The following is a 27,365-nucleotide window of genomic DNA, read 5'->3' as shown; positions in this document are numbered from 1 at the left end:
TCACACCCTCTCATTTATGAATTGCTGTGACTGCCTTCCAGCTACAAGGAAGAGAGAATTTAGTAGTTGGGATAGAGACCACATGACCTGCAAAGTCAAAAATATTTACTATTTGACCCTTTACCAAAAGCATTTGCCAATCCCTGCTCTATCCTATGATCCTATTTGTGTTTTTACAAAGGGAGCACTGTGGGGAAAGAGACACATTAATGGATATGCTTGTATGGGTATAGACAATTTCTGGGGACAAACACACAAAATTAAACCACAGCTAACAATGGTTATCTCAGGGAGTGGGAATGAGTTACGTGCGGAAGAAGTCAGGCCCATGGAGTTTCCTTCCACTTTGTAAGCGCCTATGCTTTTTTTTTTTTTTAATTTATTTACTTGTTTTTCTTTTTGGCTGTGTTGGGTCTTCGTTGCTGTGTGCGGGCTTTCTCTAGTTGAGGCGAGTGGGGGCTACTCTTCGCTGAGTGCCCAGGCTTCTCATTGCGGTGGCTTCTCTTGTTGTGGAGCATGGGCTCTAGGCGCACGGGCTTCAGTAGTTGTGGTACATGGGCTCAGTGGTTGTGGCTCGCGGGCCCTAGAGTGCAGGCTCAGTAGTTGTGGCGCACGGGCTTAGTTGCTCCGCGGTATGTGGGATCTTCCCGGACCAGGGCTCGAACCCATGTCCCCTGCATTGGCAGGCGGATTCTTAACCACTGCGCCACCAGGGAAGCCCGTAAGCTTCTATGCTCTTTGAATTGTTTTTCTAAAAGCACGTATAAAATTTTAAATTTTTTTTAAGAAAATCAAATGAAGTAGGAGAAGGACACCAGTGGACAGTGCTCAGCACAGCTAGTGGCAGGGGGCTTCCCTTTCTCTCTCTCTCTCTATATATATATGTATACATATGTGTATATATGTAATATATATATTATATATATCATATGTTACATATATAAGATATATATAATATATATGTAACATATATATGATATATATAATATATATATACTTATATATGGATATACACATGTGTATATATATTATATATACTTATATGTATATATATATTATATATATACTTTAGACATACAGAATAAGGACTGGGAGGGACTGAGCCCTGGAATCTAATTTTTAACCAGTTCCCCAGGTGACTCTAACATACCCCTATGTTTGAAACCACTGCTCTGGTCATAAATTTCAGAGATCAGGAAAATTTTCTCATGGGGTTGTAGTTATGATCAGCATGAGATAAGCCAGCAAACATCTATCACAGCAACAGCAGCAAATGATGATAGCTCCCATTTGTGAACACTTCCTAAGCGTCAGGCCCTATGCTATAGGCTCTATGTGCTTCATCTTGTGGGTCTCCTTGTCCTGTTCCTCATCTTAGAGGAAATGCTTTCAGCTTTTCACCATTGAGTTTAATGTTGGCTGTAGGTTTATCATATATGGCCTTTATTATCATATATGGCCTTTATTATGTTCACTGTATACCGACTTTGTTGAGAATTTTTATCGTAAATGGATGTTGAATTTTGTCAAAAGCTTTTTCTGCATCTATTGAGACGATCATATGATTTTCATTCTGTAATTTGTTAATGTGGTGCATCACACTGATTTGTGGATGTTGAACCATCTTGCATCCCAGGGATAAATCCCACTTGATCATGGTGTATGATCCTTTTAATGTATTGTTGATTTAATGTATTTTATTTATTTTTAAAATTACACAAAATTTTTAAAATTAATTTTTTTGGAGTATAATTGCTTTACAATGTTGTGTTAGTTTCTACCATACAGCAAAATGAATCAGCTATACATATATATATATCCTCTCTGTTTTGGATTTCCTTCCCATTTAGGTCACCACAGTGCATTAAGTAGAGTTCCCTGTGCTATACAGTAGGGTCTCATTAGTTATCTATTTTACACATAGTATCAATAGTGTATATGTGTCAGTCCTAATCTCCCAATTCCTTCCATTCCTTCTTCCCCCTTGGTATCCATACATTTGTTCTCTACATCTCTGTCTCTATTTCTGCTTTGCAAATAAGATCATCTATGCCATTTTTCTAGATTCCACACGTATGCGTTAATATACGATATTTGTTTTTCTCTTTCTGACTTACTTCACTCTGTATGACACTCTCTAGGTCCATCCACGTCTCTACAAATGACCCAATTTCGTTCCTTTTTATGGCTGACTAATATTCCATTGTTATATGTACCACATCTTTATTGATTCCTCTGTTGGTGGACATTTAGGTTGCTTCCATGTCCTGGTTATTGTAAATAATGCTGCTATGAACATTGGGGTGCGTGTGTCTTTTTGAATTATGGTTTTCTCTGGGTATATGCCCACTAGTGGGATTGCTGGGTCATATGGTAGTTCTATTTTTAGTTTTTTAAGGAACCTCTATACTGTTTTCCACAGTGGCTGTATCAATTTACATTCCCACCAACAGCGTAGGAGGAGAAAATATTTGCAAGCGAAGCCAACTGACAAAGGATTAATCTCCAAAATATGCAAGCAGCTCAAAATAAAAAAAACCAAATAACCCAATCAAAAAATGGGTGGAAGACTTAAATAGACATTTCTCGAAAGAAGATACACAAATTTTAATGTTAAAAATTCAAAAATTACAGATAAAGTCCTCCTTGCTTGCTGTCAATCCTACTCCCTTCTTAGAGATTAACCACTATCAGTTCGGTATGAATCTTTCTTGATTTTTCTCTATGCTTTTACACACATATATCTGAATATAAATATACAATTTAATATTTTTTAAGCATGTATGGGATCATAGTTATATACATTTTGAAATTTCATGTTATCATTTATAGATGCTACCTAATTCTTTTAAACTGGTGTAAAGATAATACAGATGTATTGTTGAACACATATTCTTTTTTTTTTAAATTTATTTATTTATTTATTATTTATTTATGGCTGTGTTGGGTCTTCATTTCTGTGCGAGGGCTTTCTCTAGTTGCGGCAAGTGGGGGCCACTCTTCATCGCGGTGCGCGGGCCTCTCACTATCGCGGCCTCTCTTGTTGCGGAGCACAGGCTCCAGACACGCAGGCTCAGTAGTTGTGGCTCACGGGTCTAGCTGCTCCGCGGCATGTGGGATCTTCCCAGACCAGGGCTCGAACCCGTGTCCCCTGCATTGGCAGGCGGATTCTCAACCACTGCGCCACCAGGGAAGCCCCTGAACACATATTCTTAATCCACTCCATGACACATGTTCCTGAAATCTAATGTGTTGTAGGTAGCTGGGATGCTGATTACAAGTTGGAGAATAGAAGGGGGCCAGGCAAGAAAGGTAGGCAAGGATCAGATAATGAAAGGCCTTGCTAAGGAGACCCTGGACTTTAGGAGGCCCTCAAGAGGCACCAACAGTTTTTAAAACTGGAAAGAACTATTATCTTATTTCCGTAATGGGTACAGAAGTATTCAAGGAATCCTGGTGATCTGCAATGCTGTTTGATAATATCTCCCCCTCCCCGCCATACCCTTCTCATTAGGAAATATCCAAGCCTATTTATTGAATGCATGACTCCTCTATAAACACTGGAATGGTCATGGTGTGATATGCCATTTGAACATGTTCCACAAGCATTTGCTGGGTGGCCCTATAGGAGGCAGTGGAGGGGAGTACAAAGTGTAGTGGCTTCCAAAGCAGGGTCCAGGGCTCTCTGGAGGTGCTAGAGCACCCTCCAGTGGGGCCATTAAAAATCTAGGAGATGATTTCCAAGTACCACTAGACTGCAAGACTCATGAGGGCAGGACCCCTATCTCTTCTGTTCCCCTCTGTATTCCGAGCACCTAGCATATGTCCTCACATATAGCATGTACTTCATAAATATTGAATGAATTAATCTAAAAAATACAAATTCTTTCATTGCTTCCTAAAGGGAAATAAATATGTAGCAAAATATGACTATAATTGGGTATTCACAAACTAAAATGTATATTTTTGGACTTCCCTGAGAACTCTAATTCGATATTCAAAATAGTCAAAAATTTTGTAAAGCTTCCACATTCAGGCTTTTTTCTTTTCTTTTCCTTTTTTGCACGTATGGAGGGGGTTGGAATTTCTGCAATGTAAGGAAAGAATCTTTATTTTGTTGCACCCTTAATGCTTCTTGGGGACCTCGACCAATGTTTTTAAATTAAGAACTATTATTAATTATTCTACTAATATTAAGGGAGTATGTTGTGGGTGCTGGGTTAACCCTGTAATATGAATAGATACAAGAGTAGCTGCTAAACCTGTGCCTCCAAAGCCAGAGCCCAAGCCTGAAAAGACCCTTGTAAAGAAGGGAGAGCAGGGACCCAAAGAGAAAAGTGGAGGGACTTCCCTGGTGGCACAGCGGCTAAGACTCCACGCTCCCAATGCAGGGGGCCCAGGTTCGATCCTTAGTCAGGAAACTAGCTCCCACATGCATGCCGCAACTGAAGATCCCGTGTGCCGCAATGAAGATCCCACACGTGGCAATGAAGATCCTGCGTGCCACAACTAAGACCTGGCGCACCCAAATAAATAAATAAATAAATACTTTTTAAAAAAAAGAGAGAGAGAAAGGGGGAAAAGTCGATGTTGGCAAGGATGGGAATAACCCTGCAGAAAATGGAAATGCCAAAACACACCAGGCACAGAAAGATGAAGGTGCTGGAGGTGCCAAGTGAAACCAAAAACTGTTTTTGGTTTTTTTTCAAAATTTTTTTTTAATATTTATTTTTATTTATTTGGCTGCATCAGGTCTTAGTTGCGACACTCGGGATCTTTGTTGCGGCACACGGGCTCTTTTGTTGTGGTGTGCGGGCTCAGTAGTTGCGGCACGTGGGCTTAGTTGCACCGTGGCACGTGGGATCTTAGTTCCCTGACCAGGGATGGAACCCGCATCCCCTGCATTGGAAGGCGGATTCTTAACCACTGGACTGCCATGGAAGTCCCCTGTTTTTTTTAATTGTTGTAAAATACACATAACATAAATTTAACATCTTAACCATTTTTAAGTGTACTGTATAGTTTAGTAGTGTTAAGTACATTCACAATGTTGTGCAACAGATCTCCAAAATTCTTTTCATCTTGCAGAACTGAAACTTTATAACCATTAAACAATTCCCCATTTCCGCCCCCTCCCAGGCCATGGCAAGCACCATTCTACTTTCTGTCTCTAGGAAGTTGAGAACTCTAGGTACAAGTGGAATCATATAGTATTTGTCTTTTTGTGACTGGCTTATTTCACTTAGCATGTCCCCCAAGCTCATTCATGTTGCAGCATGTATCAGAATTTCCTTCCTTTTTAAGGCTGAATAATATCCATTGCATGTATATATCACATTTTGTTTATCCATTTATCCATTGATGGATACGTGGGTTGCTTCCACCTCTTGGCTGTTGTGAACATTGCTGCTGTGAACATCAGTATACAAATATCTCTTTGAGACCCTGTTTTCAATTCTGTGGGTTACATACCCAGAAGTAGAATTGCTGGATCATATGATAATTCTATTTCCTATTTTTGAGCAACCCCCATATTGATTTCCATAGGGGATGCACCATTTTACATTCCCACCAACAGTGCACAAACTAGGAAACATACAATTAGTTTAAGAAGAATTAAGGTTTTTTCCTAATTGCACTCTAGATTATGTCAAAGGGAAAACATTTAGAAATCTTAAGACTTTTACCTCTTCAAATTTTAGATGGATTGTTTTTCAGAATGATTTTTCTAATCAACATTTTATGAAACCCTCTAGCTGATAAAAGGCTAAACATTTACATTCTTCTCAAGAATTGAATGAATTTTTATGTATTAACACAGATGGTATTCCAGTTTTTACCATGCTCAATGCAGGAAGGGATCATTAATTTTCAGCATCCATGCCCTTTTGGCTCCCTGGCCTCTCCTCTCCTTCACAGCCACATTTCTAATGGCACTGGCCAGGGTCACTGCCCCCTTTCCTCCTCTCACGGTCTCTCCTTAGGTCACTCCAGTAAAGCATCCATCCCCATTACTCCCCTGAAACTGCAAGGGGGTCCCCATGGCCCCCATGTTGACAATTCCAATAGGTGGTTAATTTTATGGGTCAACTTGACTGGAATAAAAAACACCCAGATAGCGGTGAAACATTATTTCTGGGTGTGTCTTGTGTTTCTGGAAGAGGTTAGCATTTGCTTCAGTACACTGAGTAAAGAGATGTGCCCTCACCAACGTCAACGGGCATCATCCAATCTGTTGAAGGCCCAAATGCAACCAAAAAAACACAAAGGAAGGGCAAATTCTCTCTTCCTGAGCTGGGACATCCACCTTCCTGCCTTTGGACATCAGAGTTCCTTGCTCTAGGACCTTCAGACTCCAAGACTTACACCACCAGCCCCCTGATTCTCAGGCCTTCAGAGTCAGACTGAACTATTCCACCGACTTTTTGGCTCTTTAGCTTGCAGATAGAAGCTCATCGGACTTCTCGGCCTCCATCCCTGAGTGAGCCAGTTCCTTAATGTATCTCCTCTTATACAAATCTATGTATCCTATTGGTTCTCTTTCTCTGGAGAACCCTAACACAGTTGCTTTTCAGCCTCCATTTCAGTTTCTGAGTGCCTGTCGACCTAATGTTGAGCATGCATAGGGGAATAAGAATAGAGTGGGGAGAAGAATTACATAAAACTCCTCTGCTCAAACCCTCCATCTCCAGATCACTCACAAGAAAGTCTAAAGTCCTCACAGTGGCCTACAAGGCTCTAAAGATTTGCCCCCGTTGGGAGACAGTTCTCTATGAATCTCTTATATTTCTGCACTTCTTGGAGCAGAGGTACTGGAGGTCTTTATTTCGACTATCTTTTCAAGGACGTTTATATAAAGAACAGCCTTGGAAGAGACTCTCCATCTGAGGCAGGGGATAGTTTTGTCTGCTGTCCAGTGTAATACTGTCTCCATCTGGGTCAAAAGTCAGCCAGGTTTGCCTGCAGTCTATTATGAAAGACTGGCGTTCCTTAAGCTCTGGGTTCTTCAGCTGTGATGCAAATCCACTCTATGGGCAGCATCCACCTGGGCTGCTCTGCATCACCCCAGAGGACTTGTCGGGGGGCAAGTGCAAAATACACAAACATGAAGCTCATGCTTTGCTTGATAAAATCCTTTGTCTCTGCCCCAGGAGTCTCGTGTTTGCCAGTATCCATGGAAGTGTGCCTGGCTAACTCATTAGGTAAAGTCTCAGAACTTTCCCAATTCTTAACCACCTACCCCACACCTTTCCCACCTCACCTCCTGCTACTACTTCCCTTTTCACCCTGCCTGGCTATGCTGGCCTCCCAGCTGTTCCTGGAACCTGCCATGAACACTCCTCCTTGAGGCCTCTGCACATGCTGTGCTGTCAGCCTGGAACATTTTAGCCCCAGATGTCCTTCAGGTCCTGTCCAAATGGCACCTTGGTGGGGCCTTCCTTGACTACTCTCTACAACAGCCTCGCCACCAATAAACAGGTCGACTTTTGCCAACCTGATGGGTGAAAATGGTATCTCAGTGAGCTTTAAATTTATTAACTTTTGCGGGCTTCCCTGGTGGCGCAGTGGTTGAGAATCTGCCTGCCAATGCAGGGGACACGGGTTCGAGCCCTGGTCTGGGAAGATCTCACATGCCGCGGAGCAACTAGGCCCGTGAGCCGCAACTACTGAGCCTGCGCGTCTGGAGCCTGTGCTCCGCAACACGAGAGGCCGCGACAGTGAGAGGCCTGCGCACCGCGATGAAGAGTGGCCCCCCGCTCACCACAACTAGAGAAAGCCCTCGCACAAAAACGAAGACCCAACACACCCAAAAATAAATAAATTAATTAATTAATTAAAAAAAAATTTATTAACTTTTGTTATTTTCTGTATCTATTATATTTCTGAGTTTATTATGATTAAGAGCCATGTATTTCCTTTCCTGATAATCATCTGATTCTCTCCTTGTCTATTTTTTTTAACAACAGTCTTTTTCATATTAATTTTTCACTTGCCTATGATGTGATTACACATATTTTTTCTTGTCATCTGTCTTGAGTTTACGGTGTCATCACTATTGCTGTTTTGCCATATAAAATATTTTTATTTTTCTGTGGTTAAAATTATCAATGTTTTCTTTTATGGCTTCTGGATTTTCAATCATAGCCAGAAAGGCCTTCTCTATTCCAGGATGATAAGGAATTCATCCATGCTTTTTTTCTACTTTTCTAGTACTTTTAGGGTGTCATTTTTAAACATATATATCTTTGAATCATTTGGAACTTACTTGATGTGGCATGTGACTTATAAATTCAACTTTTACGTTTTCTTGACAACCCAACTGTCCCAACCCTTTTATTATTTATTTATTTTAAGCACATAATTGAAACACTTCTTGAAAACGTACTCTGAAAAAATTGCTTACGTGCACAACAATGCCTCTTTCACCCATTTTAGAGGTGGGTACACTGTGGTTTGGGGCATTTGTCAACTTGACCAAGGCTGCCCAGCTGGTAAGTGAAGTTTGCAGCTCTCCTGAGAATCTGCCTATGTGCTCCCTCCTTCCTCCTGAGTCCCCCAAATCATCCTTGTGGTTTGGAAGCCTCTTACCTTACAGCCAGGCTTCTAACAAGGCCCGGTAGTCCAACGCATTAACTTGCACCATTAACTTGCAACGGGGCCAACTTATGCCTCCAGGTGTGCACACCGGGGTTCCAAAACCTCTGGACATATAGTTCCCCTGGTTTAGTCAAAGCTGGTGAGAGGCCTCAGAACATAGCCCGACCCCTTTCAAATGTGTCTGGGCGGGATTCACACTCAATGCAGAAGACTCACAGGATGAAAGGAGGGGGAAGGTGGTGAGCTTGCCTATCCAGCCCCCTCTGAGTATTGTTGGAGTTGCCAGGTGCCATTTTATCTTTTTAAAATTTTATTGTTTAAAATTAACTTTTGGAGACTTCCCCGGTGGTCCAGTGGTTAAGACTCCTTGCTTCCGATGCAGGGGGCGCAGCTTCGATCCCTGGCTGGGGAACTAAGATCCCACATGCCACGCAGCGTGGGCAAAAAATAAAAAAATAAATTAAATTAACTTTTATTGGAATATAGTTGATTTACAATGCTGTGTTAGTTTCTGCTGTACAGCAAAGTGAATCAGTTATATATATACATGTATCCTCTCTTTTTTAGAATCTATTCCCATATAGGTCATTACAGAGTACTGAGTAGAGTTCCCTGTGCTATACAGTAGGTCCTTATTAGTTATCTATTTTATATATAGTAGTGTGTATATGTCAATCCCAATCTCCCAGTTTATCCCTCCCCCTACCCAGGTGCCACTTTAATTTTATTTCTGCATGTATCTGAGTTTATATCTGTACTTCGTTCCATTGGTTTGTGTGCCTTTTTGTGCACTAGTACCAAACTGTTTTAATTACTGAGGATCTATAATGTTTTAATATCTGATAGTGCTAGATCCCTCTCGTTGTTGTTCTTCTTCAGAGCATGTTTTCTGACTATTCTTGTTTATTTTTCCATTTGAATTTTAGGAACAAACAGGGTAGTTTAAAAAACACACACATAACACTGCCCTTTCACTTTGCCAACTGGACTTGTCTTTATTGGTCATTCAAGTGGGGCAAAGGAAATACCCTTTTAAAACTCAAGTAAACGGGGTGTTTGTCTCATAACCTGTCAGAGGAAACAAATTGTAATAAAAACACACACATAATAATTAATCCTATTAGTTCTTTTACAGGAATCATGTTAAATTTGTTATTTTACTTACAGAAAATTGAGATCTTTATGATACTGAGTCTTCCCATCCAAAAGCATCATTCATCTTTCCATTTGACTCAGTTTTCTTATCTGTAAAATCGGAGTAATAATACCAATCTCATAGGGCTGTCCTCAGAATTAAATGAGCAAATGCAGGTGAGGAAACCAATGATTTGGTTTGGAAGTGATTTGCCACTTCCTAGGGTATGAACTCGGGCTTGGTTACCACAGTATTCTGAACTTCGGTTCTCTCATTTGTAAACTGGGGATAACAATAGTATCTGCTTCACAGGGCCGTAATGAAAGGGTCAAATGAAATGAGGCCTGCAAAGTACTCAGTGCACTGGAACATAAGTACTCAATGAATATTAGCTGTTCTTCTAGAAAACAGGCTATCCCAGGGAACTGCGATTTAACGCAGAAGCTCGCTGGGATCCATCTTAGGTCGAGGGCTCTGAGGTCAACTCTTCCTTCCGAGAACCTACCTACCTGCTGGTCGCCACTTCTGATTTTCCCCCAGCGTCTGGGAACGCACTCGGCCGGATCTGAAGCCGTCTAGGTCCCCCGCGAGACTCCAGGATGATGCCCCCACCCTCCCGGCCTTGGCGCTGCCACGTCTCGCGGATCCCGCACTCCCTACGGGAGGAGACGGGGCCAAGTCGGGCCCGCCCCCGAGAGCCTTCGTCTCGCCTGAGGCCCGCCCCTCCGCGGTCCCAGTCGCTGGTAGGGCGGCACCGGGTGTCAGAGCGCCGTGACGCTGCGAAGGGGCGGGGGCGAGCACGCGCCCGGAAGTCCCGGGGGAGGGGGTGTGACGTATATCCGGCGAGTAGGTGGCGGTCCCGGGTGCTTCTGGGCTCTGTGCTCTGAGGGAGGGTCCAAGCCGCCTGCCGCCGCCGGAGGAGCCCCTTAGGCCGTGAGTCGGGGGCCGCGGCGAAGGAGGGAGCCGGGGCCGGAGGGGATGGGGTGGCCGGGGGAGAGGGTCGGGGCGGAGGCCGGCGCAGGCGGGTTTGTGGGGGGGGAGTGACACGCAGGCGGTTCTGTGGGGCCGCGGGACTCATTCTGGGCGGGGACGGGCCGGCTTGGCCGGGTCTGCTTGGTCCCCTGCCGGCCTCTCGGGTATCGGGTCCATAGCATTCCGCTCGGGGGTCTTGCAGCTGCAGGATAACAGTTTTCCTGTCGGTACCGTGCGCTCCGGTTTACGAATCGGCTTCACATCCCCTGTCTCAGATGAGCCTCAGCCCTCGGTGGGGTGGATTGAAGTCCTTGATGATTATCCTTTTTTTTTTTTTTTTTTTTTACAGATTCGGGGACTAAGGCTTGTTGAGGCACAGTGAATTGCCCAAGGCCCCGCAGATAGCAAGTGTGAGCGTTCGAACCAGATCTCCTGGCTCCTAGTCCAGGGCTCTCCCCACCCCCACTTCAGCTGTGTGTTATCATCTGCTGCTGTCCTGGGTCGAACCCCGTGTTTTCTTCTTCCGCTTCCCCCTTTTTCCCCTCTCTCTTAAGTGCATGGAAAAAAATCTCTGTTAGTATTCTCCCTTGTTCTCGTCTTTTCTCCTTTACCGCGGTGCATCTGCTTAGGTTGTGACAGGGGGCTTTACAGAGTTTTGCAATGGGGCTGACCTTTGACGTTTACCCTGCAGCCAAGCAGAGTTTCTTAGCTAAAAACCAGCGGCTTGCTACCCCCAGATCTGTCTGAAACGGTGTCTTCAAGTTGCTCTGAGCATGAATAAGAAGTAATGAGTATGTATAAGAAGTGATGCATAGATTTTTTATTGGTTAATTGTCAGTCTAGTGCTCCTCCTTTTTATTTATTTGAATCAGTCAGTCCTGAAATTTGCAAATGTTAGTTTTAGGTACGTTGGCAGTGCTTTTGTTGGTAGTTAGAGCCCTTAGATTGTAGTCTAATTTGCCATAAGGTGCCAGAAGGTGGTAAAGTGGATCAAGGATAGAAAAGGAATAAAATGCTAGTTATTAACATATCGTTCAGAAGTTGTGATGAGTTGTAAGGAAGAAAACAGTAGATTATCATCTGTGTAGTTGGTGGTTTAAGGAAGCTTTATGTTTTTATAAAGCAGTTTTGTGATTTGCGTTGGAATTTTATGTGATATTAACAGGAAGAGCTTTGGCTTTGGCATTAAAAGAGGAGGGTTTAAGTCCTGGCATTGTTACTTTTTCAGCTGAGCAGTCTTGGTTAAGCTAGCTAATCTAGGACCATCAGCATCCTCGTCTTGTTAAATGAGGCTAAGGATTTCTACCTCATAGGGTTGGTGTGAGGCTGAAATGAGATATATGTGCAGGCGCTGTATAAACTGAAAAACTACTCACGAGGGGGTACAAAGCCTAAGATCTCAAGGATGGAGGAGCCATCAGAGACATTTCCTTAACTTTGGGTAACAATACAGTGCAACTCTTTGGGTCCAGTAAGGGGCTTTATTATTTTTTAACATCATCTGAAGAGTTTCTTCAAGTACTTTCCATATATCATTTTGGAGGGAAGAATTATGGGACTTTTAAAGCAGGGATGTCAAGGGAAAATAAATTGGAAAGTCAAAGTAGTTCAGTTAACTGTGAAAAATTCCCTAAAATGGGCTTTTCCCCTTGTCACGTTGGGAGAATTTATCTAGTTGGGAATACTTCTAAAATGATGTAGTAAAACTTTACAGACTATCTAGAAAGTAATGACTGCAAACCAGCGTAGTATAAATGAATATGTAAGTGTTGGGTTTTAAAGTCGTAATCATTGGGAGTGACCTTAATGAGAGGTGCTCTCTAAAGACGAGCCCTGCTTCTCCAAGTGGTAGACGGAGAAAATAGGGAAGGATGACTGGTTTGGTGGGATTGCAGAGGAGAGGCACATTGTTCTTTTACTTAACCTACAGTGGAAACTTAAGCACAGGAACTTTGTAAGTATACTTAAGTCATTGGACTTCTTAAAGTAGAGACAAAGTTTCCAGACAAAACTATTATTTAACATACTAAATTTGGTTTTTCTGCCAAAATATATTTTGATGTTACTGAAGAGGGGAAAAAAACCTTATTTAGTATCCTTTTTTTTTGGCCGCACTGCGCGGCATGCAGAATTTCCCTGAACAGGGATGGAACCCGTGCCCCTGCAGTGGAAGTACCGAGTCTTAACCACTGGACCACTGGGGAAGTCCTAGGATCTTTTTGTAAAAGCTTTTTCCTTCAGTCTCCACCCCACCCAAACTCCCAAGCTTCATTTGGCCCTTCTATGGTAAGAGCCATAGAAGATAAGCACTAAAGCAGTCCCTAAAGTTTACATGTCAGGCCACAGGGCTGATTTAAAAAAAACGCAGTAATTGGATGAAAAAGAAAATTAACACATACTGTCTCCATTTTTCAATTTCTTCTTCATCTAGCATTCTTTGAATGAAGCATATAGGTGGGTTTTTGTGGCTAACCCTTTTACAGTAAACTTCTGTTTACTTTTTTAAAAAAACAAAACTTAAGCAAATATGTTTGATAGCAGTTGGCCACCTTGTGTTCAGGTGTTCTTGCTGATGGAGAGGAGTGAAAATGGGGGATCATTCTTTTTTCTGCACCGAATCTGAGATATTGAGACAGAAGTTCAGTGTGATCAGGACATGCTGACTCTGAGAGACCTTAACACCCACCATTGGCTCTAAATCCTACCCTCTTAACATTCAGAGGTCCTCTTGCTTATTCCCCACTGTATGTAGACCTTTTAGGAGCTTCAGGTCATCATCTGTATTGTCTAGGCTTATGGGAAACAGTAGAAAAAGTGGTGTTAATATCAGTATTGAGGTATGTACTTGTCTAGGAACCTACCTCTATGCCCTGAATGAGTATTCTTATTTTAAGAAAGTCCATATTTGTAAAATGGGTTAGGTAGGTCTTGATTATTCACATTATGATCGGATTCTCTTATCTCTTCACGGCTCTCCATTATAGTGATATCATCTTTTTTTAAGTTGAGATACATATTATAAGAGGGGTTAAACAAATATTAAGAAGAGATAGCATTGGTAAATGGAGCAGTGCAAATTGTGCCAGCTAGTAGGATTTTGGTAACCTTGTTTTTTAGAGTTGTTTGCAAGGATGGGTTAATATGCTTTTCATTCAGGTTAATATGCCTTTATTCTTATTTTCTACTTAGTTCATCAGTGTGACAGTTTGATCCAGATTATTGATGGGGCTGATTTCCTAGAAGTTTTGCTAACTGGTAGACAGCAGTGGTGTATCTAGGGAATGCGAATGAGCAGCTGCCTGGAGGAGTGAATCACACAGTAAAAGAGGAAAGTATATCTTTAACTCCTAGTCTTCTGAGTATCATAGATTGAAAACTTAGAAAACCAGAAGTTTGTGCAGATCTGAGGACCCCAGAGACTTCCCTCCAGAGTGCACAATCCTTTGTTTTCTTATGCCTCAAAACATGGGACTGTAAACATGCATCAGGGCCAGCAAATGAGAGTTAACTTCTCCAGAAATATACTAGCATTCAGAAAGCTAATGTTTGCTGCTTTCCTATTTTATACAGGTAGTAAGCATTAATAATGTCTTTCATCTTTGAGTGGCTCTACAATGGCTTCAGCAGTGTGCTCCAGTTCCTAGGTAAAGCCATTTCCTTGAAATATATCATAGATTTCAAACTATGTGTATTTCCTGTAACCATTTAAATGTTGATACAAGTAGGCTTTGGTGTGTAGAGAGCACATTAAGTTAACTTTTTTTTTTTTCTTTTTTAGGACTCTACAAGAAATCTGGAAAACTTGTATTCTTGGGTTTGGACAATGCAGGCAAAACCACTCTTCTACACATGCTCAAAGATGACAGATTGGGCCAACATGTTCCAACATTACATCCGAGTAGGTTTGAAAATACCTGGTGACCTTTTGATATTTGAGGGTCAGTGTCAGGGCTATAGGATGAATCCCAAGTTGATTCAGTTCTGTTATTAACTGAAGCCCCAAAAGACAGCTTACTTGAAAAAAAATTCCTTATAGGACACACTCAGGTCAAACACCCATAAATCTAAACCTCTGGAACTTTGTCACTATCTGTTCTCACTAGTCCTGCAATGGGACACATCTCCCATATCTACTTCTAAGGAGCAGCAAACACCTTGGAGGAAAAGAGACTTGGCTTTTTAGAATTATTTAAGAGTGTTTTCACCCTTGTATCCTTTTCTTTACATAGTGAAAGCTTCATTAGGTTTTGCATTTGTATTGGATTAGAATACTGGTAGTTGGGCCTTGTTGGATGGAGAAGTTTATTTCCTTCCTTTATTTTTCAGCATCAGAAGAGCTGACAATTGCTGGAATGACTTTTACAACTTTTGATCTTGGTGGGCATGAGCAAGGTAAGAGATGATTCAGTGGAAGGGTGGTTGACTTCTGGTTCATTTTGTTCCCCTTCTTTTTTAAAGCAGTGTGTCATATATACCTTTTAAATTGCTTGAGATCTTACTTAATGAAGTTGTTTTATTCACTTATTATTTTTAAGTAATTTCAAACTTGCCAAAAGTTGCATAAATAATACAGAGAACTCCCCTCCTTTATAACTTTTGCCCAAGTTTATTAGTCTCCCTCTCTGTGTAATACACGTTAATATTTATTTTTCTTGACCCTTTTGTGAGTTCATCATGTTCTTTTACTCCTTAAATACTTTAATGCATGTTTCCTAATAACAAGAATATTCCCTTATATAATCATAATAATTATCAGACCCAGGAAGCTTTATTTGTCTACTCTATAGTGTATATTCCCTTTTTTTGTCATTTGTTCTAATAATCTCTTTTATAGCATTTTTCCTCTTATGCAAGATCCATTACAATATCACATATTGAATTTAATCATGTCTTTCTTGTATCAGTTATTCAATGGAGTTAAAGTATGTCGGAAATTAAGTTATCTGTAAGTAATTTTAAATTTGTCAGAAGTAAAAATAAAAGTAAAAAGAATACAGTGACTATTTGTGACCACCGTGATCTGAATTGATTTTTTGTATACTCTCCCCATTTGGGGCAGTTGGTGGAACATTTTCTTCTGCCTTCTTGCTCTCCATTTGGTTCCCAGTTCTTGTCAGGTGTTTTGGAGATATGCAGAATGGGGCATCTTTATCCGATCAATGCCCACTTTACATTTGGCAAGACTCTAGGCTTAGGAGTAAAACATTTAAGATGTGGGAATAAATATTCTGGGAAGGTAGAAGAAAGAACCTATTGAGATTCTGTCAGGTTTACTCATTTGTTATTAAATTGAGTTGAGATGTCTCCTTTTGGAGCATTATGTTATTAGGTTGAATCTAATACAGTTTTTTTTAAAGTATAGTTTTAAAAAAAATAGAATATTGGTAATTGTAAATGTAAAGTCAGATAATTTTAGCTAGAAGGCTGAGACGAGATCCAAATAATTTTATAGTCAGTGATTTCATTAACGTATAATTACATTTATTCATTTATTATTTACATCCTACAAAATCATTTATGTAGTATGCTCACCATCACATAAAATACCTATACAGAAGGAAGATTGAAAGAAAATATACAGAAACATTAGTAGTGGCTGTGTATTGATGGAGGATTATAGATTATCTTGCTTCCTTTTTTTCTGTAATGAGCTTGTATTATTTCCATTTGGGTAGGGATGGGTGTATGGTGTCTTTTCTGCTTCTTTCAAAAGTATTTGTAACTACTTAACAAATTTAAATTCAGAGATAACGCGGTTATAAGCTGAACTGAGACCATCTGGAGAATGCAGAAGGAGTAGGTGTTCTTAGACACCTGAACTGGGAATTGTGTATTATTTGGTGTGATAAATTTAGCTTTCAGGTTTTGATAGAGAAGGGAAATGCGTTTATGTACAGATGGTCCCCAACTTAATGATGGTTCGACTTAAGATTTTTTGACTTTATGGTGATGCAAAAGTGATACGTATTTAGTAGAAACTGTACTTCAGATTTTGAATTTTGATCTTTTCCCAGGCTAACCACGTATAGTATTGTACCATACATAGTCTCTCATCATGCGGGGCAGCTCCCAGTCAGCCAGGTGATCCCGAGGGTAAACAACTGATATACTTACAAACATTCTGCACCGATGCAACCATTCTGTTTTCCACTTTCAGTACGATGTTCAATAAATTACGTGAGAGATTCAACACATTATAAAATAGGTTTTGTGTTACTTGATTTTGCCCAACCATAGGCTGATGTAAGTGTTCTGAGCACTTTTAAGGTAGGCTAGGCTAAGCTCTGGTAGGTGTATTAAATGCATTTTTGACTTACGAGATTTTCAATTTACAATCGATTTATCGGGACATAACCCCATTGTTAGTCAAGAAAAATCTGTACATAGTTTTGTTTTGTTTGAGGAAAATTTACTTAACAGAAACACTTTTTCATAATAACCTAGCCACCATTTTACACAAATTACTAAAATGCTATACATTTGGAGGTTTCCTTTTTTTTTTTTTTTTGGTATAACTTAAAAATTTTTAACTTACGCAAGTAGTCCAGGCTCAATGTCACAAATTCAGTATACAATCAGTATTCAAATATGGGAGATAAAAGTGAAATTCCCCGACCTCCCCTTCCCAGTCCCACTCTTCAGAGGTAACCATTGTTAAATGTTTGATGATTTTAGACACCTAGAGATGCTTCCTTAATCATCCCATTGAAAGGACCAGAAATGAATGGCTTAGAAATTATAATACAATTAAAGCATTACTTCCCAGACCATTATCACTTCATGTCATAAACAAAAAAATAAAATTTATAGGGCACACTGGGTTAAATAAGGAAACTGAGGTAATTGGCCTGGGAACTTCAACCACCTGTCAAGCCTAGTCTCCCTATGGGCTGCGTGGATGAATGTGTCAGTACGCTTACACATTGGTTACTTAGGAACACATTGGTTACTTGGGACGAAAGTTATATTGAAAAGTAATTTGCATCCTGATATTTTAACTCAGAGGTTGCAAACTAAAATGGCTCCAGGGGTGAGGTAGGTCATTTAAGTGAGTGAAATTGGGAGTAAGTAGGGAGTGGTGGTAACCTTTTCAGACTGAAGAACTGAGACCTCATCTAAAAGGGTAGCCACCACTCAGTTCCAGCTGTTATTATCCATCCAGCATGTGGATAGGTAGGCATGGGATTGCCAGATGTTGTACTTTTTCAGAAAGTCAGGCAGAAAACCCTGATTTTCAGATTTTAAAACATCAGATTCAGTTCATGGACCATCAGTTTATATCCTCTGTCTGACTTAATACTGGCTAGGACTTGGAGAATCTATACAGAGTCTAATGCTATTGAAACCTGGCCAGGATTTGTCTACTTTATAGACCATTAGGTTATTCATTTTCAGTATATATGTTTTTAAATTGATGCAACTGCAAACTTTGTCTTTTAGCCCGTCGAGTTTGGAAAAATTATCTCCCTGCAATTAATGGGATTGTCTTTCTGGTGGACTGTGCAGATCATCCTCGACTCATGGAATCCAAAGTTGAGCTTAATGTATGTTTATATTTTTTTCCTTTCTTGGCCTCTGTTTAAGAAATACAGCTCAGTAGTGCTAATACTTAATCATTCCAGTTAACATTTGGTAAAAGTCCTAGTTACAGGAAGAAAGTGTTTTAAAATCTAAGACATTGCTTTTCGATGCTCTGAGGAAACTTGGCTCGAACACGAGCAAATTAACTTTGCTTATATCTGTCATAGGGTGACTCTTTGTGCAGTTTGCTCAGGACACTCCTCAGTTAATGCCTGTTTTCCCAGCATAATTAATGTCTTTCCCTTTCACATATCACATATGTTTCCTGTTTATGAAGTGTTGGCATAGTGAAACCTTAAAGGAGCTGTTAGTGTTCTTTGCGTTTTTGAATCTGTGTTCTCAGGTTGTGCCTGCCCACTCTTGCACTGAGTGACTTGTCAGATCTTAATAGTCTATTCTGTCTTCAGTTTCAGTCACGTGCAGTGTTTGATACTAACTAGGACTCACCTCAGGTTTTTTCCTTTCTCAGCATTGCATTTTCTTGGCTTGATAACTTCTGTAATGTTGCCTTTGTAATGCCTACTGTGTTACCCTGTGCCTCTTCTCCTTCATTTACAACTGTCTCTCTGCATTTTTGTTGCTGGCAATTTGAACCTCTCAGGTTTAAGTATGTTTGTTGAAGCTCTAGTCTCATGGAGAATCGCCTACAGGGCAGTCCTTCCCTTACTTGACCCCTTGGCACTGGTCATTCTCTCTCTAAACTCCCCTTTACATTCTTGGTGTTGGTGCTTTCTCTCTGGCTGATACTTCTCAGAGTCTTTCACAAGCACCTGTTCCCCTGCTTAGCCCTTAAATCTTGGTGCTTTCCCAGGCTAGTCCAGGCTTCTCCCATTCCTTCATCTGCAACCCACATGCCAGTGACCCCCAGACGGATTTCTCTTGTTTAAACCTCTCTTGTGCTCCAGCCTCATACATAGTGCTACTTATTAGAAACTCTACCTACCATTTCTGTTCTCCCAGAATGGAACTGTTCATTTTCCCTCATCTACGTGGACATGCAGTGAATTACTGTAGATTCCACCACCACCCTGCCAAATACTATAATTCTGGAAGGAACTTACTCAGGCTTCTTTGCCCTACTTAATATCCTTGAATAGATCTCTTACCACTTTGGGGATAAAATCCACAGATCTTTTGCTTAGCACGTAAGATCTTTCTTGATCTTTCCTCGTTTATTTCTTCAGCTTTTCTCTCTATTGCCTACCTTGAACTACATTCCAAACATAGATAACAACTTGTTCTCCCTTGCGTATGCAGAAGTAACTGTCTCTGCCTGGTTTTCTCACCTGACCCTTACCCCCTTTTGCTGGTAAATTTCTAAATGTCCTTTTAAGAGATTTCAGAGTTCAGGTATGACTGCTTCTGGGAAGCCTTCTCTGACCTCTCAGACTGTTAAACTCTCCATCTTATCAGTGTCTGTTGTCTTTGCTGATTTTCTTTTAGGCCTCTCCCATCGGACTGTGAACTTAGATGCTAGGGACCTTGTCTTATTTCTTTGTGAAACCTCTGTACCTAGTAAAGCCTCGGGCACATAATACGCACTTTGTTAGTATTTAATGAATGAATGACATTCTTACTCTGATTTTGTATAACATTTCCTGGAACTTGAGATGTTCAAAGTAGGTTTCTCTTCAACTCTGCTCTTCTTTCCTAGCTTTTCCTGTCAGTGAAATAGATTCCCAGGCTTGAAATCTCTGCCAGCTTCGAATCCTGTGTTGTCTGTCTTATCATTTAGATATCAGTCTCTTCACTTCTTTCTCCAGAATGCCTGCTGCACTATTCATTACCTGCTGCTAGCTTAGGCTAGATCATCATCCCTTACCTGAGCACCACCGGTAGATACTATTTGCAAATTCATTGTACTACAAGTGTAGATTCTATCTAATAATTTTCTGGATTTGGGGTCTTTGGGATCTATTGTAGCTGACTTCTCAGAGTGGCACCATAATGCTTGTCATCCCTTCCCAACCCATTTACTCTGTCAACACATGTCACCATAAATGCTTTAATCCAGCCAGGTGATACTCCATGTGGCTTCCTGAATCCTTTTCCTGCCGTAAAGCCATTGCTTATATTCTTCCTTCTTTGGATTCTGCCTATCCACACCCTGCCCCTCCTTCAGAGTCCAGTTTTGTTTCCACATCTTTGCTAAGACTTTCCTCAAGCCCACATTGCCATTTTATTTTCCTGAACGTCTTTTAGTATTTATATTCTCTTCCTATTCATTGCGACACTTAATCATCCACTTGCCTTGCTTTGCTGACAGATGAATATGGAGTGAGGATTTCTTGAGCCAGGGATATGTCTTACCTTTCCTTTTGTCTTCCTCTCAGTGTCGGAGATAGTGCTTTGCACACATGGGGCATCTAGTGGATATTTGGGGACTCCGGTAGTCATCTTTGAGGCTCTGTAGCCAGAGCTTTGTTCTTCTAGGACAGTGCTCAGGGGAGAGCTGAGGATGGCCTGTGGCTGAGTGATTTAGCTCAGAGTTAAGGTTGGGCAGTTTTGCTGCCTTGCAAATAGACACAGCTTTACATTATAATTGTTTTGAAGCTGTTAGGGGATTTCTAACTAATGTCAAGGTAATTTTTAGGGGCTATAATGTCAAGATTAACTTTTAGTTAATCACTCAGGTATAAATATGGTCAGATTTTCACTTTACATTTGATACCTTATAGACAAGTGAAAGTCAAAGTTGTTTTCATTATTTGGTGGGCTTTTATAGATTCCTCACTCAACTCATTTTTTTATCTTGTCTTTAGGCTTTAATGACTGATGAAACAATATCCAACGTGCCAATCCTTATCTTGGGTAACAAAATTGACAGAACAGATGCAATCAGTGAAGAAAAACTCCGTGAGATATTTGGGCTTTATGGACAGACCACAGGAAAGGCAAGAGAAAAATCTTCAGGGGACATATTATAATGGAAATTCACAGCTTGTGAAACATTCATGTTGTACTATCTAGATTTTACTTGTCTTTCAAAAGTAACTGGGCTTAGTATTTGTTTAACTAGAGGTGATTTGTAGACTCTCTGAAGGCAGGAGCGTGTTCTTTTTTTAACTGTTTTCTAATGAGAGTTTCCTCGGGTATATAAGGATGAAGGAAATGGTAGAAAAAGCAAACTTGTCATTTTAAGAATTTTCTGTCTTTCAAATCCAGTTCTGAGAAATCAATTTTGAAAGCCTCCTTAGCCAGAAATTTTTTTCCACTGGAAATTTCAGGTTATGAAGAGTGATCATTTATATCACTTTCCAAGCATTGAAATCAGAGCACTGGGTTATCCTCAGTGCTCCTTGCTGAAAGAGGTAGGACTGTTACCCCCATTTTGAAGATGAGGAAACTCTGAGAGTTATTGGCTCAGGTCTACACAGCAAGTCAGTGATGAAATCAGGAATAGAACCCAAGTCTTCCAGGTCAGTAGGTTATGCTGTTTCCAGTAGGAAGGAGAACCCTGTTGCAGAAAAGTATGCTTGGGAGAGAAAAATCTAGATCGGCCATAATTACAGGAATCCTGGTCTTTTGAGCTTGGGGTTTTGGCATGTTTAATTTTTTAAAATGCCCTTTTCTGGGATCTTTAACTTCGTGACTTTTTTGCATGGCTCCTTAGTCTTGCCTCTTCTTGGTTATCTAGTTCTTTCTAGAAATGCTTCCTTTAATTAAGTTTTCCCTCTTACATGCACATGAATTTTTAATTTTCTTAATGTAACCTGTCATTAGTGTATATTTCTGAATGCTTGTGTTAATGAGGATGTCCTTATTTCTAAGACATCCTGGACTTCTTTTGTCCATGAAAGAGCCTGCTGGTTCTGTGGGTCCCAGTGGCCTTTTTCTTGGTTTGCTGCCATAGCTTTCCAGATGCATGTTGGTGTGTTCAAAGCAAAGGCTCTTCACAGTGAGAGGGAGAACCTGGTAATAGGACTGTGCTGCTTACCTGTCCTGAAAGCACAAACCCCAATGGCCTTGACCACATTTCTGTAATTAATCCCTACTCAGATTTGCTTTTGAGGGACAGAGAAAGTGATTTTTGTTGTCACCTTTCAAGCTTTTCCACGTGGAGACGCTAATGGACCTTTCTTGATTTTGCCTCCCCTAGGGGAATGTGACCCTGAAGGAGCTGAACGCCCGCCCCATGGAAGTGTTCATGTGCAGTGTGCTCAAGAGGCAAGGCTATGGCGAGGGCTTCCGTTGGCTCTCCCAGTATATTGACTGATGTTTGGACAGTGAAAATAAAAGAGTTTTACTTCTCTGGACTGATCCTATTCACAGCTTCCTCATGAACTTTTCTAATAGAACAAGGAAAGCTCTCCGACCATGTCTGGCGTTGAGAAGCCAAGAGTCTCTGTCAGCTCTCTCATCGCCCAGTGGTGACATGTGCTCTTCTCCACACTGTTGGGAGGTAACGCTGCCCCACGTGCTGGTGCAGGTCAGCACCCCGGGACTTGGAAGTGGCAGGATTTGCCGGGTAGAGCTGTGTGCCATCATGGAGCACCTGGAAAGAAAAACACGTCTCACCACTGTGGTTGATTTCAAAAGAAAGTGATTCTATTTTTAAAGAAAGTGTTATTAGTGTAATTGGTGACCCTCCTAATAACTTTTTGAGTTCACAATTTACTTGGTCCAGAGTTTGCTTCTTTTTTTTTTAAACTAGTGAATGGCATTTAGATACTTCATAAAATTATGCACAGATACACGTTGGAGGCCAGAGCTCAGTCAGATGAACAGCAGGCTGGTGAGAGAGGCTCCCATCTCCCTAACTGCCTTGTAGTAGGTGGCACCACCTTGTGCACTGAGCACTAGGAAAGGGCAGAACCCCGGCCTTGCAGTTGAGGCCAGTTCCCACAGTCTCGGGCTACCGTCATTCCTCATCCCAGCATGCATAGCAGATTGTTGACTGCGGAGGAGTTAATTGTAGAGTGGGTTATTGCTATTATTTTTACTCATAAAGTTACAGATTTCAGCCAGTCTTTACTTTTATGCAGTTGTGAAATTTCATTTCCCTCTAGCACCTTTTTCATTTTCAGTTGTAAAAAGTGACTTTTGCCTCATGAAAGACTTGAGAACACATCCCTTGTTGTCACACACTGCAGGTGTGTCTCAGCCATTTTTGCAGATTCTAGGGGAAATTTTTCTGATAGGAGAGTCACACAGGATGAAGTTAACAGCTTAAGGGCTCTTAATTCTGTGAGTTGAGAACTTAAAAATCTGGTATTGTAGCATTTGTTTGAATCTAGGAAAGATTCACTCATTGGGCTTTAAAATTTCCACTTTCAGAATTTGGTTTCTTTATTGGACTCTTCATGAGCTCTGTTTTTTTTATTGGTTATCAACTTATTTTTGGTGTTAAAGGTTAACATCTGTAGCTTTTCCAGATTTTTTGGGGTGGGGTGGGGGGTGTTAGGAAATTGCCTTTCTCCAGTCCAGAAATAATCTGGGGAAACTCTAAGCCAAGAACTTTGTGTCGAGCTGTTCTTTTGGGCCAGCATCACTTGTCAGTAAGCACCTGGTATAAAAGCCTCAGCATCCCCAGTAGTGTGATGAGGATTATTTTTATAGCATTCCATTTTCCTAATGCCACGTGTGAAATTGGATTTTCATGGTCTTAACCAATATTTTACCCTTGTAGTAAAGGTTGAAGGGATAGGAGATGGTCTTCATTTGGGAGGATATCTTCATTCATTTTTCCTTTAACGAAAGATAAGAGGTATCTTCCTCAAAACTGAAAATTGTAATGCCGAGGCGTATTTGCAGAGGCCTGAACTAAATTCAGTGGATTGTTGCTTCTAATGTGAGGGCGGGGAAGGTGTGGATAATGTATTCCTGGGGTGAGAGAGTATCGTTCTTTAGTTGGATTTCCCAGTGTTAGTCTTCAGTACTCACCTGTTGGGAAAGCATACTTTTTCACTGCTAGGTACCAAATGCAGAGGCTCAGTGAAGTATAAAGCTGGGAAGAGCATGCCTTTCATTTATTAGCAAGCATAGCTGGTTTGGAAAGGGGTTAAAGCCTTAAGTGAACAAATCTAGCTAACAGTGAATGAACTAGGTAGTTAACTTGCATACTTTTAATTTTCTTTGGCTAAAGGTAACCCATACTTCTCTATCCAGAGATACGAGAGGTATGATTGCTTCAGTGTTAGTTTTCTGGGTTTTTTTTTTTTTTTTTATATTGTCCCTAATCACTTTTTAGCAAGCTAGAAAACTGTGGATTCTACACAGGGCAGCTCTTTGTGAAGGTGGTTTATTTTGGCCACTGGAGAAAGAGTCGGGATTGAAAAATCAAGTGGCAGCAGTCTATTTCTTGCCCCACAGAAATAATATAGATGAAAGAAGCTGCTGTGAGGAACTTGGCTCCTGACAGTATCAGAGCTTTGTACTGGAACTCCCATGAATTGAGACTTTTCATTCTGTTTTATCAGAGTGCATATATGTCCTATTTCAGGAAAAGTAAAACAGTCATTTACAAAAGAAAGTCAATCTGTATCCTAAGCGTTTTAATAAAAAGTTAAAACAAATTTGCTATCTTGCTCCTTTTTTTTGGCATTGGTTTGTTCTGAGTATGAACATAGCATGGCATTTGTTGGGGGGGGTGGGCAAAAGTTCTTCCATACTTACGGGAAGAAATATTTACAATGGGTGTGAGAGACAGACTTTGCTACGGGGGGGCGTGGGGTGTGGGTGGAAAGGCCAGGCCAATTTACACATTCCGCTGGAAGTAATAAATTTAGTACCGTTTGAGAGCCTTGGAACATGCACTGGTCCCAGGATTGGTGGTCATTTCTGCAACAGGAAGGACATGGCAAACTTTTGAACAAAATCTCCTATTAACATGCTAGCAAGGACTGGGTCCAGTTTAGCTGTGTTTCATCATTTGATACAAAATTGGAGAGAATCCATTGAATGCTACATTTGGCAAAATAGAAGGAATGAAACCTGTGCTTGTGCATTTACTAGGCTTGTAGGAAGGTTTGCTTTTAAAAAACGCAAATGAAGTTCTAAAACTAAAGTACTGGAATAAAATAGAATGGGAAGCAAAATGCAACAGGTTCTTTTTGACTGAGTATTAAATTACTGGAGGCATCGAGATTGAAACAAATACAGTGGAATGATGCCATGGGTTTTACGCTTATATGGGTTTGTTTGTGTCATTTGAGTCAGAGCGGAACATGAAAATTAAAGGCTGAGTCAATGAGCCCAGCACTAGGGGGTCTCACCTTGGTTGGTGACTGTGACTTGGGACTCCACTGCGATGTGCCGTAAACAGAAAAACATGCAAACAGTTCATGCTGGAGGCTTGGGCGTCATTAAGGGAGAATCACTGGACTCCAGAGAGAAGCAATTGCTAGGAAGTTGGATAGTTAATAGGTTTTACTGCGATCAAGCCATCTCCTGTGTCACAGAACCAAAAGAAGACAGTACCTGCTATAGGAAGACTGCTGATTTCAGTCCTGCCTCGTACTCTAAGGGATCATCATTTATTTCCCTTTCTCAAACAGGTTTGTGTCACTGGGAGCATTGGGCATTACCCTGTGTTGTGCTTGGGATACACCAAGCAGTGTTAGTTTATTCAAAAATTTGAGGCAGAAAGGTTATGTAATTTAAGTAGTAATTGAATATTTTCATTAATGCTGACATAAATATGTATTAAAATAATCTTATTAAAATTACTTTAGTTGACATTGTGATAAACAGACCTTCATAAAATGTCTAGCTTGTGGTGACTGCTTCAGGGATATCCTGCAGCCCCCCAAAACATACTTGTTCGTGTTCCTCTGTCCTCAGGGTGACTTCATCGGAAAAGTAAGGATGTTTTATGTCAGGGTAGAGCAGGGGTGGCAAACTACAGCTCGTGGTCCAGATCTGGCCTGCTGCCTGTTTCTGTATGGCCTGTGAGAAAAATTTAAAAAAAAGAATGCAATTTTGTGACATGCCACAATTATATAAAATTCAAATTTCAGGGCCCATAGGTAAATTTTTATTTGAACACAGCCACCCCATTTCTTTAGCTTTTGCATGCTACAACAGCAGAGCTGAGTATTTAAGACAAAGAAGGTATGGCCCACGAAACCTCAGCTATTTATTTACACTCTGGCCCTTTACAGAAAAAGTGACCCCTGATCTAGATAAATCCTGGGTGATGGTTATAAATCATTATATGAAATGTGCATACTGCAAACTATAGGGTTGTGTAATTTAAAACTTTGACTTCAGCTACTGTTTATCATAGTTTTAAAAGGCAATTTTTGGAGCAAATCCAGTTTCCATGAGATATGTAGGGTGTGGCTTTGGCATCAGAAGACCAGAGGTGTAATCTTACGAGCTCCATTATCCCCCCTAGTGGATTACTGTACGGTTTACTTACAAAGTTTCAAAATACTGAACAGCTTCTTTATTTTTTTTTAATTAATTAATTAATTAATTATTGGCTGTGTTGGGTCTTTGTTGCTGCACGCGGGCTTTCTTTAGTTGCTGCGAGCGGGGCTACCCCTCGTTGCGGTGCGCGGGCTTCTCATTGCGGTGGCTTCTCTTGTTGCAGAGCACGGGCTCTAGGCGAGCGGGCTCAGTAGTTGTGGCACGTGGGCTCAGTAGTTGTGGCTCGCAGGCTCCAGAGCGCAGGCTCAGTAGTTGTGGCGCACAGGCATAGTTGCTCCGCGGCATGTGGGATCTTCCCGGAGCAGGGCTCGAACCCGTGTCCCCTGCATTGGCTGGCAGATTCTTAACCTCTGCGACACCAGGGAAGTCCCCTGAACGGCTTCTTTGCCTGTCTTATCTCAGGGATCAGAGGTCGGATGTGTCCTACACCTGGGCAGATACTGACAGGTCCTGTCAAGGCCTGGGCAAGTCTAGCCGCCTCAGGGCGCATTTCTGTTCCCTTTCCTGCAGCTCAGCGAACAGAGACGAGACTAGGCTCCGAGGGACCAGCACGCCCCTATCTCCCAGTAAAGCCACATTACTATCACTCTCCCGGGGCTCATCCTCCGGTCCCGCTTCGCCCTCAACGTCGCACAGGTGACCTGAACCATCTAGGGCGCGGAAAGGCGGGGTCAGCCTCAGCAGCCAATCAGGGCTCGGCCCCTAG

The 27,365-nt window shown here is 41.2% G+C and overlaps 1 protein-coding gene and 2 long non-coding RNA genes across 8 annotated transcripts; 1 reads left to right on the top strand and 2 right to left on the bottom strand.

Moving 5' to 3' along the window:
- Window positions 1–9,567: 9,567 nt before the first annotated feature.
- LOC309635737 lies at window positions 9,568–10,459 on the bottom strand. The gene is made up of 3 exons (XR_014248984.1): window positions 10,243–10,459; window positions 9,764–9,843; window positions 9,568–9,666 (listed from the first exon to the last, which is right to left on the bottom strand). It is a non-coding gene; the product is annotated as an uncharacterized lncRNA (long non-coding RNA).
- Window positions 10,460–10,521: 62 nt separating this feature from the next.
- SAR1A (secretion associated Ras related GTPase 1A) lies at window positions 10,522–22,542 on the top strand. 6 transcript variants are annotated; one of them, XM_082407324.1, is made up of 9 exons: window positions 10,522–10,666; window positions 11,055–11,115; window positions 13,895–14,034; window positions 14,277–14,349; window positions 14,484–14,603; window positions 15,032–15,097; window positions 18,146–18,249; window positions 21,049–21,180; window positions 22,386–22,542. In XM_082407324.1, exons 4-9 carry the CDS (start codon window positions 14,292–14,294, stop codon window positions 22,500–22,502), a joined length of 597 nt encoding a protein of 198 aa, XP_082263450.1. In that variant the 5' UTR covers window positions 10,522–10,666; window positions 11,055–11,115; window positions 13,895–14,034; window positions 14,277–14,291; the 3' UTR covers window positions 22,503–22,542. The 6 variants fall into 6 exon arrangements, with proteins under 6 accessions (XP_082263450.1, XP_082263448.1, XP_082263449.1 ...); XM_082407322.1 differs by having other exon boundaries at window positions 13,895–14,037; window positions 14,276–14,349; XM_082407323.1 differs by lacking the exon at window positions 13,895–14,034 and having other exon boundaries at window positions 14,276–14,349.
- A 335-nt stretch (window positions 22,543–22,877) lies between these two features.
- Window positions 22,878–27,257, bottom strand: LOC309635741. The gene is made up of 2 exons (XR_014248988.1): window positions 26,649–27,257; window positions 22,878–26,173 (listed from the first exon to the last, which is right to left on the bottom strand). It is a non-coding gene; the product is annotated as an uncharacterized lncRNA (long non-coding RNA).
- Window positions 27,258–27,365: the final 108 nt, after the last annotated feature.

Source organism: Balaenoptera borealis (assembly GCF_965194805.1).
Source record: "Balaenoptera borealis genome assembly, chromosome: 10".
In the NCBI taxonomy this organism is placed as follows: Eukaryota; Metazoa; Chordata; class Mammalia; order Artiodactyla; family Balaenopteridae; genus Balaenoptera; species Balaenoptera borealis.
Note: the sequence above shows the minus strand (reverse complement) of the source record. Positions and strands in the feature narration are given on the sequence as shown.

Excerpts from the sequence above, each read along its gene's own strand:
- SAR1A (XM_082407323.1), top strand. The coding sequence starts at position 14,292 with ATGTCTTTCATCTTTGAGTGGCTCTACAATGGCTTCAGCAGTGTGCTC. Across the intron at positions 14,350-14,483 it reads CAGTGTGCTCCAGTTCCTAG|GACTCTACAAGAAATCTGGA; the intron begins GTAAAGCCATTT and ends TTTCTTTTTTAG. Across the intron at positions 18,250-21,048 it reads AATCCAAAGTTGAGCTTAAT|GCTTTAATGACTGATGAAAC; the intron begins GTATGTTTATAT and ends TCTTGTCTTTAG.